The sequence below is a fragment of the Mustela nigripes genome, chromosome 2 (genome assembly GCF_022355385.1).
Source record: "Mustela nigripes isolate SB6536 chromosome 2, MUSNIG.SB6536, whole genome shotgun sequence".
NCBI lineage: Eukaryota > Metazoa > Chordata > Mammalia > Carnivora > Mustelidae > Mustela > Mustela nigripes.
The window spans coordinates 24,684,452-24,704,744 of record NC_081558.1 but is presented as its reverse complement, the minus strand read 5'-3'; the positions used below and the strand labels follow the sequence as shown (position 1 = coordinate 24,704,744).

At 36.7% G+C, this 20,293-nt stretch overlaps 1 protein-coding gene across 7 annotated transcripts in view; it reads left to right on the top strand.

Moving 5' to 3' along the window:
• The window catches only part of ERC2 (ELKS/RAB6-interacting/CAST family member 2), a 915,738-nt gene that overhangs the window by 317,758 nt on the left and 577,687 nt on the right, over positions 1–20,293 (top strand). For all 7 annotated transcript variants that reach the window (XR_009402378.1, XR_009402376.1, XR_009402377.1 and 4 more), the window contains one exon: positions 2,650–2,817. Coding sequence is in view for 1 of the 7 variants with exons in the window: in XM_059389982.1 (XP_059245965.1) it covers positions 2,650–2,817 (168 nt within the window). In the remaining 6 variants the exon portion in view is untranslated. The remainder of the gene's footprint in view (positions 1–2,649; positions 2,818–20,293) is intronic.

Genomic DNA, 20,293 nt, shown 5'->3' with positions numbered 1-20,293 from the left:
CTCCCAGATAAATAAATACAATCTTAAAAAAAAAAAAGAAAGAAAGAAAGAAAAGGAAAGAATAATGTTGGATGATCGACACAGCCAAAATTGGCTCTTTGAAGAGATTATTTAATGTGACATGCCTCTGCAGAGCCGCATCAAAGAAAAGAGTAAAATTAAAGAATATTAGGAATGAAATAGAAGAGTCATAGATGCCATAGGTATTGAAAGATAAATGGGTTTTATGAAAATTTTTCTGCTAAGTAATGGTGAATATTTAGATAAAATGAAAAATTCTTAGGAGAAAAAACTTATTATCAAAATTGACTCAAATAATTAGAAACACAAATATTTCTATAACCATTAAATAGATGAAGTAACGGGGCGCCTGGGTGGCTCAGTGGGTTAAAGCCTCTGCCTTCGGCTCAGGTCATGATCCCAGGGTTCTGGGATCGAGCCCCACATTGGGCTCTCTGCTCGGCAGGGAGCCTGCTTCCTCCTCTCTCACTCTCTGCCTGCCTCTCTGGCTACTTGTGATCTCGCTCTCTGTCAAATAAATAAATAAAATCTTAAAAAAAAAAATAGATGAAGTATGTAACAGTCTTCGGAGAAAGAAAATACCAGCTTTTCTGGTGATTTCTAAATGAAAGTTAACAGTAAGAAAATTTCAGTTTTACACAAACGATTTCGGAACACATTAAAAGAGTGAGCACTCCATTTAGAAGGCAAACTTGGTACTAAAACCTGATGAGGACAGCACAAAATGGGAAAATTACAAACCAGTCTTATCCATAAACATAGATGAAAGATCCTGACAAAATATTAGTAACTGAATCCAGTAACATATAAAAATATAATACATCATGACCAAGTGGGATTTTTCATAGTTGTGCAAGGAGAGCTGAGTATTTTAAAAATTCATTAATGTAATTCATTTCAATAACATATTAAAGGTGAAAAAATGTGATAAATCATGAGAAGCAGAAAAAATGTTTATTAATATTAAGCATTCCTTAATGATTAAAAAAAACAACTCTTGGCAAAGTTGTAATAAAAGGGAACTTCCTGTAACTTAAGAGTGCCTATAAAAAGCTAAAGCAAACATCAGACTTAATGATGAAACACTGAAATTCTTGCCTTCAAGACCAGGAACAAGGTAAAAAGGAGCCACAGTTTCTTCTAGATCTCTCTGTCTTTCTACATGGCCTGTCCATGTGGCTGGTATGGCCTTTATAGCATCATGGTCAGAGGGTGGCTGGATTTCTAACATGGTGGCCGGCTTCCAGCTGGAGGAGACTAAATGTGCCTGTTCTCCTACAGACAAGGACCAGAACTAACACTTTGGCTGCATTTACTGGTTGAAGCAATCCACAGTTTAGCCTAGGTTCAAGAGGAGAGTAAACAGACTCCACCTTTAGTTGTGAGTAAAACATGTGTGTATAAGCAGGAAGAGCTTGGTGGCAGTCCTCTTTGGAGATCATCTACCATAACTATCAGCCTGGTAAAAATGTAGAAGTCTGGTGACGCAAGATGTTGACAACGATGTGGAGTGATTGGCACACTTACACACTCCTTGTGATCTCAATATGAGTATAACAGCATTGGTAAACATTTTGGTGTTATCTAGTAAGGTTAAAGATGTGCATACTATGTAGTCCAGCAATTTAACTCCTAGATCATTTTTCTATGTGTACCAGGTGATATATATATAAGAACATTCAGAATAGCAATTTTTGTTCTAGCAAAACACCTGGAAACCAACCAAAATGTCTATTAACAGCAGAATGGGCAAACAAATTGTGGTGCAGTCTTATAACAGAATTCTGTACTTCAGGGAAAATGAGCAAATTGTATGTACAATAACATGATTTAATCTTTAGGACATAAGATTGAGTAGAAAAAAGCTAGGTACTAAAAAAATACACAGAACAAATGAAGTTTAAAGACAAAAAACATATGTAATAACAAGCAAGGGAATGACAAACACACAATTTAGGGTGGTAATTATTTCTGCATTAAGAGAGAAGAAAGAAATGGGTTAGGATATAGATAATTCTAATGATCTTTTTTGGTGATTTGAATGATGAATGTTTCTCATATTATTTTTCCTTATACTTTCTATAATTTCATGTTCTTTTGTGTCTTTTCAGTATTTAATATAAACAAAAAACCTTTAATACTTTTTTGGAGGTGGGAGTGAGGATTCTTTTTTTTTTTTTTTTTTTTTTTTGCCAAATGATTGCTTTGAATGATCATTTCCACTGTTGAGTAGCAGAGAAGGACCAGGGTATGTCTTGGGTTAGTTACCTTATTTAGCAACCTGTTGCCCCTTCTGAGGATCTTGGTGAATAATTTATATTGCTTCATGGATGAGGAGTGGATCTGGCTAGGAAGCCTTCATTCCACTGTGACTCTTGGTCCACAGTGAGATGGAAGGTGGAAGACAGTTTGCTGACCTTACTTTTCTGTTTATTATGCTCTTGACTACCTTTATAGAGCCTCTGCAGCCTCTAAGAACTTCCAAGGCCTTCTTTTCAGGCAAACTTGTTGGTTTGCCTTGTTGAATTAATGATCATTAGCTGTTGAAAATTAAGAGAAATCAGCAGCTCACAAATGTAAAGAGTAGCAATGTGGCTTCTAATTTCTTGCAATATTGTTGTTTCACAGATTGATCAGCTGAAGCAGGAACTTTCAAAGAAGGAGTCAGAACTTCTTGCCTTACAAACAAAGCTTGAAACCCTTAGCAATCAAAATTCAGATTGCAAGCAACACATTGAAGTGCTTAAAGAGTCGCTTACTGCCAAAGAACAGAGGGCTGCCATCCTTCAGACCGAGGTAAGGCACTGTTTCAGGATTCCAGGCAGCAGACGTTGAGTTGATAGAAAATATCCTACCTGGACAGCTTTCTTTAGAAGATCCCTTATCCAACCCCCTGGGGCCAGATGTGTTTTGGATATCAGATGTTCCAGGGATTTTGGAAAGGTAAGATCCATATCACAGATTGCATAACACTCGCAGTGGGGATATAGCAACACCCTATAACAAACAAATGACTATTTCTGCAGAAAAAAAAATTGCTCACACTAAAGTAGGGTAAATAAAAACTGTGTGAGTAGCATCCTATTAGTTCATGTCAGGTTGTGCCACCCCAAAAGAGTTTGTTTTACACTGGATTTTTTTTTTTCATTTTTCAGAGTTTTTGGATTTGGGAACCATAAATAAATGGTTGGATCTATAATGGTATTATAAAATCATGAAAAAGTTGCAATGTCATTTGCCTTACTTGCTGTGTATCTGTATAGGTCCCTCTCTGTGATTCGAGGGGTTTCTTACTTCCTAAAGAGTATCCTCAATTTTAAAGATTCTTTTACCTATTGAAGAAAGTTGATATTTGTGTGAGTTTTTTTAAAAGAAATATTGGTTTGTTACTTCTTATTCATACTTAGAAGAAAACCAAATACATGTTACTATCCTATTTCCTTGCTTCTCTTCATTGAGTTATATCTTTGGGCTTGCTAAGAAAAGCAAAACACAAGCTAGTTATGTAAGTAAAACAGCTGCCAGAAAATAAATTATTGCATGTGGACAATAGCAAAGAATGTGGTGAATCTCCCTGATTTGGGGGGTTAAGGCTGATTTGTGGTTTCTGTGGGGGAAGGCAGTCTAATTGAGTTGCACTTGTGCTCTTTAAGCCATGCCTTCATAATTGTGTGTGGGGAGGTTTAGATTTTCCTTGGATTTAAGGGGGCCATTGAGTAGGCCTATGCCCTCAGTCAAGGTGCAGCAGAGTGTCTTGAGGTGAAAGGAAACAACCTCCAGATTGGATGGGTCTTGGCATGTGTGTGACTCAGCCCCTGTGCACTTGACCCTGGCTCGTAGGCAGTTGTTTGATCACTGTAAACCAAAATGGTCACATTGACCTCAGTGATGTAGATATTTCACATTTAAGAAACATCATTTTCAGTTCTGTGTGGTTTCATTGGGAAATTAGAAGCACAGATATTTTATTTTACACGGTTAAAATTTGAGCTCTGCCATAAATTGGAAGACAGCTTGTATCTCTCTTGAAGAAGCTACAGTGTATCTAGTCCAGAACTGTGCCAATACTGTAGCCACTAGCCACAGGTGGCCAATCAAACTTAACTGAAATTATGTAAAATTTAAAATGTAGTTTCTTAGACACACTAGCCATATTTGAAGTATTTAATAGTCACATGTGGCTAGTGACTTGTGTATGAGAAAGTAAGCCATACAACATTTCTGCTATCTGGCACTTATCTAAATAGGGGTTAAAAACTATGGCTTATGGGACAAAGCCCACTTACTGCATTTCTTTATAAATAAAGGTTTATTAGAACACAGCCATACCCTGTCATCTGTGTGTTGTCTTTGGCTCTTTTGGGGCATCAGCAGCAGAATTTAATAGTGGCAGAGGCCATCTGGTCCTTAAAGTTGAAAATATTTATTTTCCAGCCCTTTATAGAGAAAGTTTGCCAAGCCATGGGATTGTGATTTTGTGGGAAGAGGGTTGAGTGGGAATTGAAATGTCCTCTTCCTACCAGTCGTAGTCTGAACAGGACCAGATAGTTTGCTGACCCCTGTTGTAGAACAAGGGTCAATTTGTTTTCACAGTGATTATTCACAACACTTGGTTGTTTTGGGTTGGCAATGACACAAGCATTACTAATAATGCTGTGTAATTCTGCTGCTGTGTATTAGGTAGAAGGTAATTTGAGAAGCAAGGCAATCTGTTGTGGTATTACTTGAACTGGGAATCAGGCGTCTTGATGGTTCCTTTCCAGCAGGAAAGAAAGAAACGTCAGCTCAAAAAGTCTTACTACCTTCCTCTCATTACCTTATACTAATGAGTGCTGTATCCCCTGGCCTCTTTCCCTTTCCTTATACTCTCCCCTGTATCTTACTCTTCTCAAGTTAATGTAGTCTAAATCAGACCTATACATTTTTCATGAAAAAGACAGTGGTAGCATTATGTGAATAGCTTCTAACCCATGTTCAATAATTAAAATGACCCAATAAAGAGATGGTGCTTTGAAGTAGAAAAAATTATTCTCTGTGTGCAGAGAAAGTGAGGTGATTTTCTAGTTTCCTGCTTTGAAGTTGGGAGTGTGAGATTAATGATCTTATCAACTGGAAACATCCAAGGAAATTTCTTTTGCCTTTTTTTTTCTTTTAAAATCTTTGTAAATCGAAATGGAGAATGTTATCTAATGATCTCCATCTCTTAGGGGAAGCAGTTGAAGTTGAAATTAGCTCTAATTGTTGGATTATAAGCAAAGGATTTTTGGCAGCAGGGTAAAGTCCATTAAAGAAATTTTCCTGCTTCTTGGAGAAACAGACAGAAGTAAGAATTTCCCTACCTAACATGTGGTAGATTAGTGAGTGAGTCAGTGAGTGAGATATTTTATGTTTTGTTGTGCCCTATAATGAAAGACCTGAGTTTATACTCATATGAAAGATAGGGTGCTCATTCTTGGAGGGGGTTATACCTGATAGTTCCTTCCAGTTAGATTCCTGAGTCATTCCTTTAAGCTCTTGCTAAAACAGGAGAGGGCTGTCCCTAGAATGGGAAGAGCATGTTGGCTTATTTGGAAAATTTGTACCATCAACTGGGTTTGGCTACTCTTAGAATATGGTATAAAGGACAGATACTTCTGGCATAAAGGTTCATCACTGCAAGGAAGCATTTGCTACCAGGGTATTTGGGTTTAGGAGGTAGTAGGATGAAGGGTGGGATGAGGGGTGGAAGGCAAGTTGTCTGGGTTTGTGGCTATGTGGCTTGGCTCCTGGGTTGGTTTGTTTTAACTTGTACAAATGCCCAGACGCTTTTTGACATGTGTGCAATAAATCAATGGAATAATAATTACACATACACAGAGATACACCACATAGCTCTTAACATAACATTTTGCTTTTTAAAATAGCTTCAAAGGACCCAAGGCCAAGTTTCTTATTTTGCTACTTTCCTTGCTGTTTTCTATGTACTAACTTAGCCCCATCTGCCAACACATTAATTCAGTGGCAGTAGTGGTAATCATGAATTGGCTTTTTTAGCACCTTGATTTTTCTAGATTTCAATGAATAATTACCAACATATTCAGAAATTAGGAAGAAGAAAGGCCTAGCTATTATTCTATGATCTTAAATAAAATGTATGAAGAACACAGCATTTAGAAGTGGGAGATGTATGGACATGCCTTTGCTTCCCCATTATGTAACTGCAACATGAATAAGACTTAAACCTTTCTGAGTCGCCATGTCTTGATGTATGAAATGTCAGTCACTGTGCCAGGCTGATGCATCTGTCTGAAAAGTGCTTTGAGTGCGGGGGGGTGCGGGGGTTCTAGTTGTAAATTGTGCTATCATCATTGCTGTTGTTATTATTATTACTATTGTATATCAGGATGTTTAGGGAATCCTCTATGTTACTTCTTTTCTTAACATGCATTCTGTGTGTTCTGCCTCTGTGGGTCTCTTGAATTTGTGTGTCTGCATTTATCAGGCCAAGACTTTTTATTTTTTAATTGACTTACATTTTTGTGTCTTAGAATGATACAGAGAAATGAAGAAAATATGAAAGTGTCATCTATTTTGTTGTGTCCCCAAATTAAGAGACTTCCTTCAGTTTTCTGGCAGGTCCACTTTCCCCTGCCTAGCATGACTCCCAAACTGCCAGGCATGACAACCCTTTTGCATGTTTTCTGGAAGATGTGTTATATGACAGTGGCATATAATGCTTGCTCTTATACTCATTTCTGTTCCAAATAGATCAGGGAGGAGTTCTACTTGTTTAAAAATAAATACTTGAGAACTTACTAATAAATATGTAGGGGTTTGTGTTCATAAAGGCAAGGAGCAGCAAATGTAGGATAAGTTAGTCACATCTCCATAACAAAGGTCCATAACATTTTTGTTTTTGCTTTTTAAAGATTTATTTATTTGAGATAGAGAGAATGAGAGAGCAGGGAGAGGGGGAAGAGCAGAGGGAAAGAATCTCAAGTAGACTCCCCACTGACGGTAAAGCTGATACAGAGCTTGATCTCATCACCCTGAGATTATGACCTACCCCAAATCAGAAGCTGGAGATTTAACTGACTCAGGCACCCAAGCATCCCTTGCTTTTGTTTTTAAAATGTAATCAGTATGGAAGAGAACTTCATGCAATCTATAAGCTCACTTACTAGAAAAATTTACCTTTGCATACATACATTTATATTCACTTGCAATCATGTATATAGTTTTAGGCAGTTTACGGATGCCCTGAAGCATTTCCAAGAATTTCACATTAAAGATTCCTGCTCTGTAGATTCCATGGATTTTTTTCATTCAACACATAATTTTTGAATGACTACTATTGCTGGATATGATGCCAGCCAACACTTCACTGGGCATATAGATATATGATAGACAACTAACTGATTTATAGTACCATGAATGCTCAGTGATTTCGTTATCACTGGTTGATAATAATTCCACACAAAATCTTAATTGGATTTTATTTTCCTTCTATTGTTTAAAAGCAGATAAGGAAAGGAAGGAAAGAAGATAGAAGGAAATACATGTTTAGCTCCTTTGGAGATAAAGCATGCAAGCTGTATGAAATGTCCATTTATATCTCATATAATTGAAGGCTAATGTTGCCAAGGTGATTACTCTGATAATGTTAAGATTTTATGTTTTCACTAAAGCTTGTCCTTTTTGAATCCACACTCAGGCAACTTGGCTTTCTTTGAGAAAGGGAATGGTATTTATAGGGTTACAGACACTCTGCTGGATTATTTCAGGAGTTACTGCATTTACTTAGACATGCTTCAATCTGCTGTACTTCAGACACTTCCCTAGACTTGTCTAGATGAATGAGGTGTCATTTGATAATATTTTATTGAGTATCTATCATGTGCGAGGTTCTGAACGAGGTGGGCTATTGGTCTTAGACTTCTTAATTTAATTCTATTGCTCAAATGGCTACTGAGTGTCTTGTGGCTGCTATATTGAGTTTCAGGAGATACAGCTTAATGTTTCCCATGTGACACTTTATCTTAAACTTGACTCACAACTTGCGAGGCTGGTATTATTAACCCCATTTTCAAGATGAGGAGATAGAGCCTTAGAACTTGTTTAAGGTCATATAGTGGTGAGTGACAGGGGCTTGAATTGCAAAACCTGAGCTCTTAACCAGAAATCTAGTGCTTTCCATAACAGCCCCTGTGGAATAAGTGTTTTCTTTGTGTCAAGGAGCTGACATACATTGTCTCATTTAATCTTCATGGCAAGTTTTATAATTCTGTCTTAATAGCTGAGTTCACTGCTGTTCAATGCTTAATGGGTAAAACCCTGTATTGGCTATGAAGAGTTAAGAACGAATAATTCTGTGACTTAAATCCTCCTAGTATTACTATAGCTTTATTAACCATTACATATTGGCCATAATAATGAAGGATATTGCCCAAACTCTGGGGTGGGAACCATTTTTCATGAAGTCTAGAATTCTTGTGTATTAAGAAAAATTTATTATATATTTACTTTTTATTTCTTTAAAGGTGCATACCTATACTTATGCATGCCTGCATATTTTGTTAAAAAAAAAAAGTGAAAGAATGGACAACAGTACCTTTGCTGTTTTTCCCTTTGTGTTGGAAACTCAAATGATCTTTAAATTGTCTGTGATATACATATGTTGTATACAATTGCAAGGTAAAAAATTAAATGCATTTTAACAGAAGGGGTGTTGATCACTTCTTCAGGGAGATTGTTTCCTTAGTAAGGAGCTGCTGGCGGAGTAAGAGGAGATGTTTTCTGGGTTCTGTGGTGGCATGTTTTTCTGAGTGAGTCATGGATGTTTCAGTGTGATAACACAACCAGAAAGCAGACTTGGGCTGCCAGATTCAAGGTGGATCATAAAAATCAAGCTTTTGACAATGAAAATGTTGTTGTTACATGGAGAAAAGAACACAATTTATGACTCCTTGTTTCTTGGTTTTCTGCACTGAGGTGGGCCCTCTGCCTCATTTTCATGTTGAGGCCCAGACTCTTGGTTATACAGGTCACTGTGACAGGTATTGGGGATGCTTTCAGGCCTCCAGGGACCTTGGGACTACATGCATTCATACAGGGTTTTGCAAACTATTCCAGATACTTAAGGAACCACTCTTTCTTCTGAACTCACATGTTTTGAGCAAAGGAGTTTTTTTTTTAAGTGTGTAGAAATAATATTTGCCACAATATATAAGATGGGATTTATAAGCCATCCTTTATTTTTTTTTACCTTTTTAAAATTTAAATTCAATTTAATTAACATAGAGTATATTATTAGTTTCAGAGGTAGAATTTAGGGATTCCTCAGTTGCATATAATATCCAGGGCTCATTCCCTCAAGTGCCCATTACACAGTGCTTCTTTACTTTTAACCAGTAATTTCAGTTTTCCTTCTGCTTCCTGTCGCAGTTGACTGGCAGGCAGTGAAGTCCTTTTTTAATTGCTTCTGTCCAGGCTTCAAAGGGTATTTGAAATAACCTTTTTGAGATAGACTTTTGTTAAGTAAACGTCATCATCATGGCATTCAAAGTGAGATGTTTCTTCTAAAAAGTCATTAGTATATGATAAAAACCAATTTTTAGGACTGTCAAATTACCCCAGTGCCGCATTAGGGTGCGTTGTTTCACTTTCAAGACTTGCGAGGAATGTCTTTAGAATTAATAAATTAAGGGATTTAGTGAAAAAAATATACAAAAGAAAATCCTGGTGTCACTTGTATTTTTCCATTCTAATCCTGTTGTTGGCTTCACATTTTAAAATGTTTTTATTTGAAATGTGGGAAAGGCATCATTTGAAATTTTTATTGATAACACTCTTAACTGCAAGAAAAAGACATAAACCTGCAAAGCTGTAACTATCATGGTGGCCACAATTGGGAGGTCTGCAAAATGGTTTATTACCAGTAGAAAAAAAGCTGTTTGGGAACCACAGTCATTATAGGGGTCGCCACCTCTGTTACGTGCATTTTATTTTTTTCCCTTTTCATTTTGAGGGTATTTATGATGGCAGTGCCAAACTACCCACTTTTCCCTCCCCTAATGTCTGTGGGCTTTGTTTTGATTCTCTCTTTATTAATGATGTGAAAACTTTGGGGTTATGTAAAAATGAGCCAAGGTCAGGCTTTGTGGGCCCCAGAATGCTGAAAATGTCCTTGTATCTAGCTTGTATCAAGACATTGTTGAAAGGGGCCACATTTTACTTCCTATGATTTTGAACTGTTTTGCAGATTTTAGATATCCGGGTGAAATGTACAAGGCAGCCTCATACTCTTGCTTTCTTAAGGTAAAACATAAAAGACCTGTGGTGGAGGAATTAAAATGTGTTATGGTTGTTGGCTGCAGTTCCATAGCAATTTCTGGCCTATTAAAAGATGATGCAGGTAGCTACAGACATTATTTCATTCCATAGGTCAAGAGTCTAGTACTTCTGTTGTTGTTACTGTTGTTCAGGCTTTCAGAGAATGCCTTATTTAACACCTTGTTAGTACAAAATTGCTTTTGACTTCATAAACACAGGTGTTCAGTTTGAATCTTAATGAACTGTGAAATAGGTAGATGTCTAAAAGGAAATTCTATAAATTGTGAACATGGCTCTGTCAGCACGCTAAATGGATTAGGAAAATTCACTGTCTGCCTTGTAACTGAACACCAATGTGATGCGTGGGCATGAATCAGTCCTGAAAAGCCAATAAAATGGAGGGAAAAAGTAGAGCCTAGGAGATGCTGATTGTGTGGCTTCCCCCTACCACAAATGAATGTTGATGCAGAAGGCTCTGAAATCAGAATGGCTATTGAGAGGATGGCCAAGGAGGGATACATTCGAGCAGACAACACAGAATTTATAGAGTAAAACCACAAACACCTTATTTTCCATTGTACTAAAATAATGATATTTTACAGTACTCATTTTTTATGTAATTCTGCCTTCAATTTTATATTGTTACTGCAACTCAAATCTCATTATGTGTTCCAACAAAAATTCCTTTTTAATCAAAAACTTTCCAATCCTTAGCCCATTGTCAACTTATTTTGAGCAACTTATTTTTCTAGTGAAACAAAAGAATTTGGCTCCTCTTTTTGAGTTCATTGGGATGTTATTTGACCTGTGTGGCTAAACATGCAATTAAGATAACTGAATCACTTTAATTTCTACATTAGATCCCTTTATAATCTGCATCTGTTGTTTTGGAATGTAGAGGTACGGAGTCAAAGCCCTTTATATTCTTTGAAACAACAAAAAAAGAGATCCTTATTACTTTTGTTTGGTTATATTTTTATTTTAAAAAGGCATTGTCTATACTATATTAAGCTGCAACTGGAAGAAACAATATCCAATTAACTAATCATCTATGGGAAAGTACATGTCCTCTGGTAAGTGTTACTTACTGATGAATAGTTTGTAGGAAAAAAAAGAATGTATTTCTGTCATGTCTGTGGGAAGCTGACTTGCCTCTTTAAAAAGGAGATGACAGAAGTTAGGAGGGAAATTCAACAAAACTCTCACTGACCTCCAAGCTCACATTCTTTCTCTCTCTCTCTATCTTTTTTTTTTTTTTTTTTTTGGTATGAATTTTATGGAAAACAGAATTTATTAAGTACTAACATTCATTTTCTTCCTTTTGGGGGCACCATTTAGAAATAACCAGTTTACATTATGATTATGTTCTCTTGACACTGGACCCACGTTTGTAACACTTACCTCTATTCCTCTGAAAAAGTCTAACATTTGCTGTGGTTAGGTTTCTTTATGTGTATATTTACATATCAAACCAAAATGTAAAGAGTGAAGTTAAATTTCAGGGCTTCTGCAAGAATCTTTTACCCATTTTCATATGAACTTTTTTCTTTTTAAATGAAATACAGATACTTATTCCATACAGACACATACTTTCCCTCTCTTGTTTTATTAAAAAAGAGAGAGAATACAATTTGAAGTAAAAAGTTGTGTAGTTGAGGATCACTTTAACCCTAGAAGTTTGTTTTTATTGTAAGCATTTCTGTTTTGAAATGGATGAAATTTATTTTCTTGCAATTATTTTGTATTTTGTTATCTTTCTTTTTTTCTTTTTTAATTTTTTAAAATTTATTTATTTGACAGAGATGGAGAGATCACAAGTAGGCAGAGAGGCAGGCAGAGAGAGAGGGGGAAGCAGGCTCCCAGCTGAGCAGAGAGACCAATGCGGGGCTCGATCCCAGGACCCTGAGATTATGACCTGAGCCCAAGGCAGAGGCTTAACCCACTGAGCCACCCAGGTTCCCCTGTATTTTGTTTTCTTATTTTCAAATGTAGTGATTTCTTAAATCCTTATGATTATAACAGAATTATGATAAAATACTACTTGGCAGTTACTAATTTGAAACTGGACAAATCCTAAGTTCTGTCCTTAAGATCTTGCCAAATGTGAAGGAAAAGAGAAGATCTAACTTCTCTTTAACTGAGTGTGACTCTTTAACCTAGTGCCAGCAAAGCTGGGTGTCCGCTCTCTCCATAGTGATGACTACCTTTGACAGCTCTTCTGAGGGCAGTACAGGAAGAAGGGAATGGTGTGACTTGGAGAACAGTTTGGAATTGCCAGAGATCTAGAGCTTAGGCTTTGTCAACTCTTCATCCTCACTCCCATCCAAAACCAAAGTGTGCATTTGTGGAAAAATATACATGAATTTTAAAGATTTAAATTTGGAAAAATTTAATCACTTGCACCTTGCTGTTCATGCATGTATGTATGAGTAAAAGAGAGAGACAGAACACTAAGACGAAATTTAGGTGTACAGTATTATTTTGGTAACCTTTATTGTGGATCTCCAGTAGGTTATTTATTTTTTATTTTTTAAATTTAATTATTATTTTTTTTCTTCTGTCCAAGGAGGTTTTTTTTTTTTTTTTCCATTGGCATATAACGTATTCTTTGTTTCAGGGGTAGAGGTCTGTCATTTATCAGTCTTACACAATTCAAAGCACTCACCATAGCACACACCCTCCCCAATGTCCATCACCCAGGCACCCTATCCTTCCCACCTCCCTCCACTCTAGCAACCCTCAGTTTGTTTCCTGAGATAAAGAGTCTCTTAGGCTTTGTCTCCCTCTCTGGTTTTATCTTGTTTCATTTTTCCCTCCCTTCCTCTATAATCTTCTGTCTTATTTCTCAAATTCCTCATATCAGAGAGATCATATGATAATTGTCTATCTCCGATTGACTTCTTTTGCTTAGCATAATAGCCTCTAGTTGCACCCACGTTGTTGCAAATGGCAAGATATCATTTTTGATGGCTCCATAGTATTCCATTGTATATGTATACTGCATCTTCTTTATCCATTCATCTGTTGGGCGTCTAGGCTCTTTCCATAGTTTGGCTATTGTGGACATTGCTGCTATAAACATTCAGGTGCATGTGCCCCTTCAGATCACTGCATTTGTATCTTTAGGGTAAATACCCAGTAGTGCGATTGCTAAGTCATAGGGTAGCTCTATTTTCACCTTTTTGAGGCGCCTCCATTCTGTTTTCCAGAGTGGCTGCACCAGCTTGCATTCCCACCAACAGTGTAGGAGGATTCCTCTTTTCTCTGCATCATCACTAACACCTACCAGTAGGTTATTTATAAAGTACCTACTATGTGTTAGACTTAGGGCTAGGTGCCAGGAATATAGAAGTAAATAAGTGTTGCCATCATTATCACCCATTATGTGATTATTGAAAAAATTTAATATTATTTGTAGTTCTTTTTGTCCTTGAGGATTCACTAGGGTTGATTCATGAAAGATTCAATTTAGTGAATTGTTGATTGCTTGACAGAACCCATAAAGACCTTGGGCATACAATAGTGTAAGTCTATGAAAATATCTAACTACAAAGAGAAATTGTTTTAATGCTTAGAGCTTTTTCATTTAAAAATCCTTAAATTTTCAATGGTCATGTTGTTGGATAAAGTCTCTTGATATAGGTTGTATAGGACACAAAAATATAATCCTATTCCTCAGGAACATTGTGGCCTAGATGGGCTTTTCGTTACTGTGCTGCACTTAGGTCTTTATTTTATCCGTTTATTAACCTAATATTTTTATAGAAGGAAAATTTCATCACATTATAAACTTTTTATAGGAAAAGGACCTTTTTTTTTGTTTTTTAAACTGACGCTTATGAGCTCTGAGAGCAGTGCCTAGCATAATATAGGAACTCCAAAACTGTTCGTTGGATCTATTGTTGCTCTCCTATATCACTGGCAGTGTAGTGAGAGAATTAGAAATCACATCACAGTAGCAATGAAAGTATCCAGTCTCAGATGATGCTTTGATATTAGTAGTAGGAGAAAACACTGATTGAACTGCACTATAACTTAGGTATGGGGAAAGCTTTCCTAACTATGTTTAAGATTGATAAATTTGATGACAAGGTAAAGGATTTTTGTATGACAAAAAATATCAGGGTAAAAGACAGATAACAACCATACTTACAAGCTGTGCTACAAATAAAGGATTCATATACCCAATAAATAAGGTTTTTAAAAACAGAACTGAAGAACCAATAACCATACAGAATCATGGACCTGATACATAGATAGAACAAAGAAAAATAAATGCAAATGGTGCCTAATTTATGATGCTCAACCTGACACAGGATGAGAGAAGTGCATATTAAATCTACATTGAAAAATAATTTTCACTTACTAGAATGGCAAAAATATCCAAAGACTTGAAATGTATTCTATCTCTTGGTAATACTGTGGAAGTAAATAGTCTTCTAATAACAGTGCTGGTAAAAAAATGCAAAATGGCATATCTTCTTTTAGAGAGGAATTTGGCAACATTTAGCAAATAACACATGTTTACTTTTGACTTCAATCTCAATTCTTCCTAGAATCTCTAGATCCCAAAGACACACTAGTAGAAAGACAAAATACTGGAGACTGTTCATTGCAACATCATTTGTAATAGCAAAAAAGTGGGAACCACCAAAATGACTACGAGGAGGGGACTGATTGAATAACTCATTGTGATCCACAAAATGGATTACTTATAGCTGTGTAAAAGATGAAGAATATCTCTATATACTGATATGGAGTGACCTCTAGAATATATTACATAAAAAAAAGAAAAAAGAAGGTAAGAAGTGTATAGGGTATGCTACTGTTTACCTAAGAGATTAGGGGAATGCAAATATATATATGAATGTATGTATTTGCTTATATTTTAAAGAAATTGATGGACAAGCCATAATATTACTTGTTTTATAGTGGAATGAGTGGACATTGAGAGAACCCAGACTTTGAATATATTTTATTTTATAGATTTGACTTTGGAGCCATGTAAATACATAATTAAAAAGCAAAATTGAATCCAAAAAGGCAATCCCTAGAAAGTTAAAAGGAAAAATGAAACAAACCTATCTATGTCTCTGAGGAACAGCATAACCACAGAGAGGATCTATTCCAAGTGGCTTTAAAATAGAGTACTTTGAGTGTACATTTCTAGTACACAGGACAAAAAAATATGCAAAGAATCTGAAACCTTTTTCAGTAATTATATTATTGATTGTAATGTGGGTATTATTATTCTAAAGCTGGTGTGTGTGTGAAAACTGGGATAAAACAAATGAGTGTTTCTGTTTGTTCATTAAGAGCTTAGGAGGAAAAAAATACAATGCAAGACTGATGAAGTTAAGAAAAGAGGTGACTGTAGTGTTAAGTTCTGTTTCCTCTTTAACAACATATAAACTTATATAAATAAATGCTTTATATTTATATTCTAGCCATGGCTCCGTAAAGCCCTAGAAACAAGGACCAATCTGGTAGCAATGAACATTCTTAGTGTCAGATTTACTGTTTTCCCATGAAAAGCCTTTGTAGAAATGGAAAAGTCTATGTCTGGGGCAGGGAGTGATGCCTAGACCAGCTTGTCATATCAGAAAGTGAGGAAGATATCAAAGACAGGGCATGTCAAAAAGACTCAGGAGCAAATTAAAAACAAAAAAAATGTGGGGCACCTGGGTGGCTCAGTGGGTTAAGGCCTCTGCCTTCGGCTCAGGTGGTGGTCCCAGGGTCCTGGGATTGAGCCCCACATCGGGCTCTCTGCTCATCAGGGAGCCTGCTTCCCCCCACCCTCTCTTCTGCCTGCCTCTCTGCCTACTTCTGATTTCTGTCTGTCAAATAAATAAATAAAATATTAAAAAAAATGTGCCCACTGCACAAAGAATTTGAACATTAATAACGCACAAGATATGCTTAAATCCATGAGTTCAGAATGTTAACTCTTTTTTTTTTAATTTCTTAAAATTTTGTTTATGTATTTGACAGAGAGAGACACAGCGAGAGGGAACACAAGCAGCAGGAATAGGAGAGGGAGAAGTAGGCTTCTCGCTGAGCAGGGAGACCAATGCAGGGGCTCAATCCTAGGACCCTGGGATCATGACCTGAGCTCAAGGCAGACGCTTAATGACTGAGCCATCCAGATGTCCCTCAGAATGATAACTCTTTAAAAAAAAAAAAAGCGCTCTTGTAGATTTTGGGGAACCAGTTCATTATTTCTGAACCAGGCAAATAAAGGGAAAGAAATGAGCATTTATTGTAACTCTTATATAAATTGTGTCTCAGAGTAGTCAAGAGTTGACAAAGAGAAGATTCTCAAGGTATTCCAGCTAATAAATGAAGAATGCTAGAATCTCACCATTTTGCATCCTCTAATGTTTAATTAGTGGATCCTGGTGATTAAGTTTTAATGGATGTCACATCAAATAGTACATGCCTCCAGATGGAAGTACTCTCTATTGCAATTAGAGTCTTGTCAGAAAAATGAAACCAAAATTTCATGGAAATAGAACAGAGAGGAATTTGGGAAACAGCTCCAAGGACTGCAGTGGGCAAGTTCCCCATCATGGGAAACTCCTATAGAACAGATGACTCTGTTTTTGTTTTAAAACAACAAAAAAGTTTTCAAGGAAAAAGAGAAAGAGGTAGGAGAGGGAAACTGTAGATCAAGAAAGATTTAAGAGACATATCACCCAATCATAATGTATGAACCTTGTTTGGATCTTGATTCAAATAAGTAAAATGGTAAAATTGTGAGTTGCTGGGGGAGTTTTTAAGTTAAACTGATGATAGTAAAGAATCACTGGTGAATTTGTCTAAGTGTGATGATGAAATTTTTTAAATTTAATGTAGAGGTCTTTTTAAAAATACATAATAAAGGGGTACCTGGGTGGCTCAGTCTGTTTAATATCTGACTTAGGCTCAGGTTATGACCACAGAGTCCTAGGATTGAGCCCTGCATTGGGCTTCTTGCTCAGTGGGGAGCCTGCTTCTCCTTCTGCTTGCTGCTCCCCCTGCTTATGCTTGTGCTCTTTCTCTCTGACAAATAAATCAATAAAATCTTTAAAAAGATACGTACTAAAGCATTTATAGATGAAATGATACAATGTGTGGTATTTGATTTTAAATAATAAGGGAACTGGGAAAGGTGTGTGATTGGGGTGCATAGAAGAAATGGGAGTAGGAGCCATGAGTGGGTACATGTAAAGTGAGAAGTGGGTGCCTGGAGATTCATTGTGCTATTTTCTGTGTTTTTGTATATGTTTGAAATTTATGTACGAAAACATTGAAAACAAAATAAAAATATATGAGTAGTGGCCTGCATAGGCTCTTTGAATTTCATTCCCAGCGACATGGTATAAGATGTCTTCTATCTACCTACCCTGGCACATTATGTCTTTATGTACACAGATGCTTTTTCTGTTATGATTGTAGACCTTTTACTGAATCAATGAAATTGATTGTAGACCTTTTACTGAATCAATGAAATTAAACATTTGAGAAGGAAAAAGTCTTCTTTTAACTTTTTTTTTTAAAGATTTTATTTATTTATTTATTTGACAGAGAGAGATCACAAGTAGGCAGAGAGGCAGGCAGAGTGAGAGGGGAGAAGCAAGCTTGCCTCTGAGCAGAGAGCCTGATGTGGGGCTCGATCCCAGGACCCTGGGATTATGACCCGAGCCGAATGTAGAGGCTTTAATCCACTGAGCCACCCAGGCACCCCTTCTTTTAACTTTTTTTAGTTTTTCTAAGTCTTTGTTTTTATGAAAAGTTAATTTGGATGTAAAAGACCTAGAGGAAGGCATTGGGAAATATGATAGGAGAGCTGAATTGGTTGAGCTTTTTTATGTGGAAGGTTTGGAAATCTTTTTTCAGTCAGGCAGTTGCTGTGAGAGTGCAGCTGGCTGATGTCAGGGACCTGCTGATGACTCACTCCATTTAGGCAGGGTCCGTTCCCCAGAACTTCCCTGGAATGGTTTGGGTTGCCAGGGACAGACCATGGCCACATGATTTGTGCTTGACATCATTTCTTTTACCCACATTGGTGGGTATCAGTTATCAGAGGATCTAATTACTATTTCACACTCAGTCTAGAAGTTTAGAAGACTTTATTTTGCCTGCTTGGATTCTTCTATTCATCTTACAGTCTCAGTGTTTTCTTATTAGTAAAACATAAGTCTAGTTCAAGGAATTCTAAATATTCATCTTACATATTTTAGAAAGAGAAAGTATATCAGAAATGAAATACAGATAGTAAAACCTTATAAATTTTATTCTTTGTCCTGGTTTTGAAACCTCTCAAATACTACAAAAGGAGAACATTTACTATGGAATGAATTGTTAGAGTGTGCTGGTGTGTGTTTTGTAAATTGAGTTTATCTAAATCCCAGTCTAGAAGAACTGAACCAGCTCTCACCAGTCTTTCTCTAGAAAGTGAGTTTTAGGGGTGCCTGTGTGGCTCAGTGGGTTAAAGATCTGCCTTTGGCTCAGGTCCTAATCCCAGGGTCCAGGATCAAGCCCTAAGAGCCCACTTCTCCCTCTCCTTGCTGGTACCCTCTCATTCTTGTTCTCTCTCAGATAAATAAATGAACAAAATAAAAAAAATCATTAAAAAAAAAATGAATTTCAAAGTGACACCACATGTTGGGTGCAATACAATAGAGCTAAGATTGTTACCAAGATATCTCGATGTATTATAGAGTGAATTTGAGAACATAAAAGAAGAAAAGAATGCTCCTTAATTTAGGGAAATTTTGGGAGAGAATTAAGACATGGGCACTTTGAAATATGTCTTTTCTTCAGTTTTAGAACTTGTATAGATAAGTTCTGGCAAGCTCATTTCCATTTTTTTTTTCTCCCTTCTTCTTTGGTTTTGGACAAATTTCTCATCTTCCTTTCTCCATGTATCTTTCGGGGCTGGCAGAAGTCTGTTCCTGCTCATGATCCTGAATGCTGTGGCCTTGATTGCTTTCTCTGCTCTCTCTTAGCATAGTACTTGCCAGTGAGTCTTCAGAATTGCTTTTTGACTTGACTGTGAGTTTCTTGAGGATGGAGCCATCCTAACTTATTTGTTTTCCTGCTTCTGCAAAATCTAGTTTTGTTCAGTTCCCTCTCTTTAGCAACTGTAGGTGTGGGTTTTATCAAAGAATCTTGACAAGGTTTGGGAAAGTCTCCCAGCCTGGGAAGATGTTGCTTTGAGTGACCACTATGGGAAAGTGAATGTAACTTTGCCTTTATTTTCATTTTTATAGTACTTGGCTATAATGCCAATCTTCCTGAGAGAGATTATTATTATTTTTTTTAAAGATTTTATTTATTTATTTGACAGACAGAGATCACAAGTAGGCAGAGAGTCAGGCAGAGAGGGAGGAGGAAGCAGGCTCCCCGCTGAGCAGAGAGCCCGATGTGGGACTCGATCTCAGGACCCTGAGATCATGACCTGAGCCAAAGGCAGCGGCTTAACCCACTGAGCCACCCAGGCGCCCCCTGAAAGAGATTATTATGCCAAGTCTTATCCTGGACATTGCACTATTTCCTAAGCTGAAATTTATAATTCACTTTAGCAACAATTCTAAAGCACATAGTTCTTATTTTTATTGGCCATTTAATGCTTTATACTGATGATAAATGTAATTAAAATGCTTTTCCCCAAGGTGCTTACACTTGGTTAAATCAGTAGAATGAAGTGACTAATGCAGTTTGACACATTTTGCTAACAAGAAGTCTTATGTATTATTAACCAAAACAACAGTAGGATATCATATTTATTAAACCTCCCAGATGTGGAACCTATTTGTGATGTAATCCTTATAGTAGTCTTATGAAGTTGGTACTACCTGGTACTTCTTATAGCCTTTTTTATTTTATAAAACTTTTATGTGTGCAAAATGGCCATAGTTAGAGTGGGTTTTAATAATTATCTATAATACATATTGACTGAGAAACCTCAGGGTAAGTT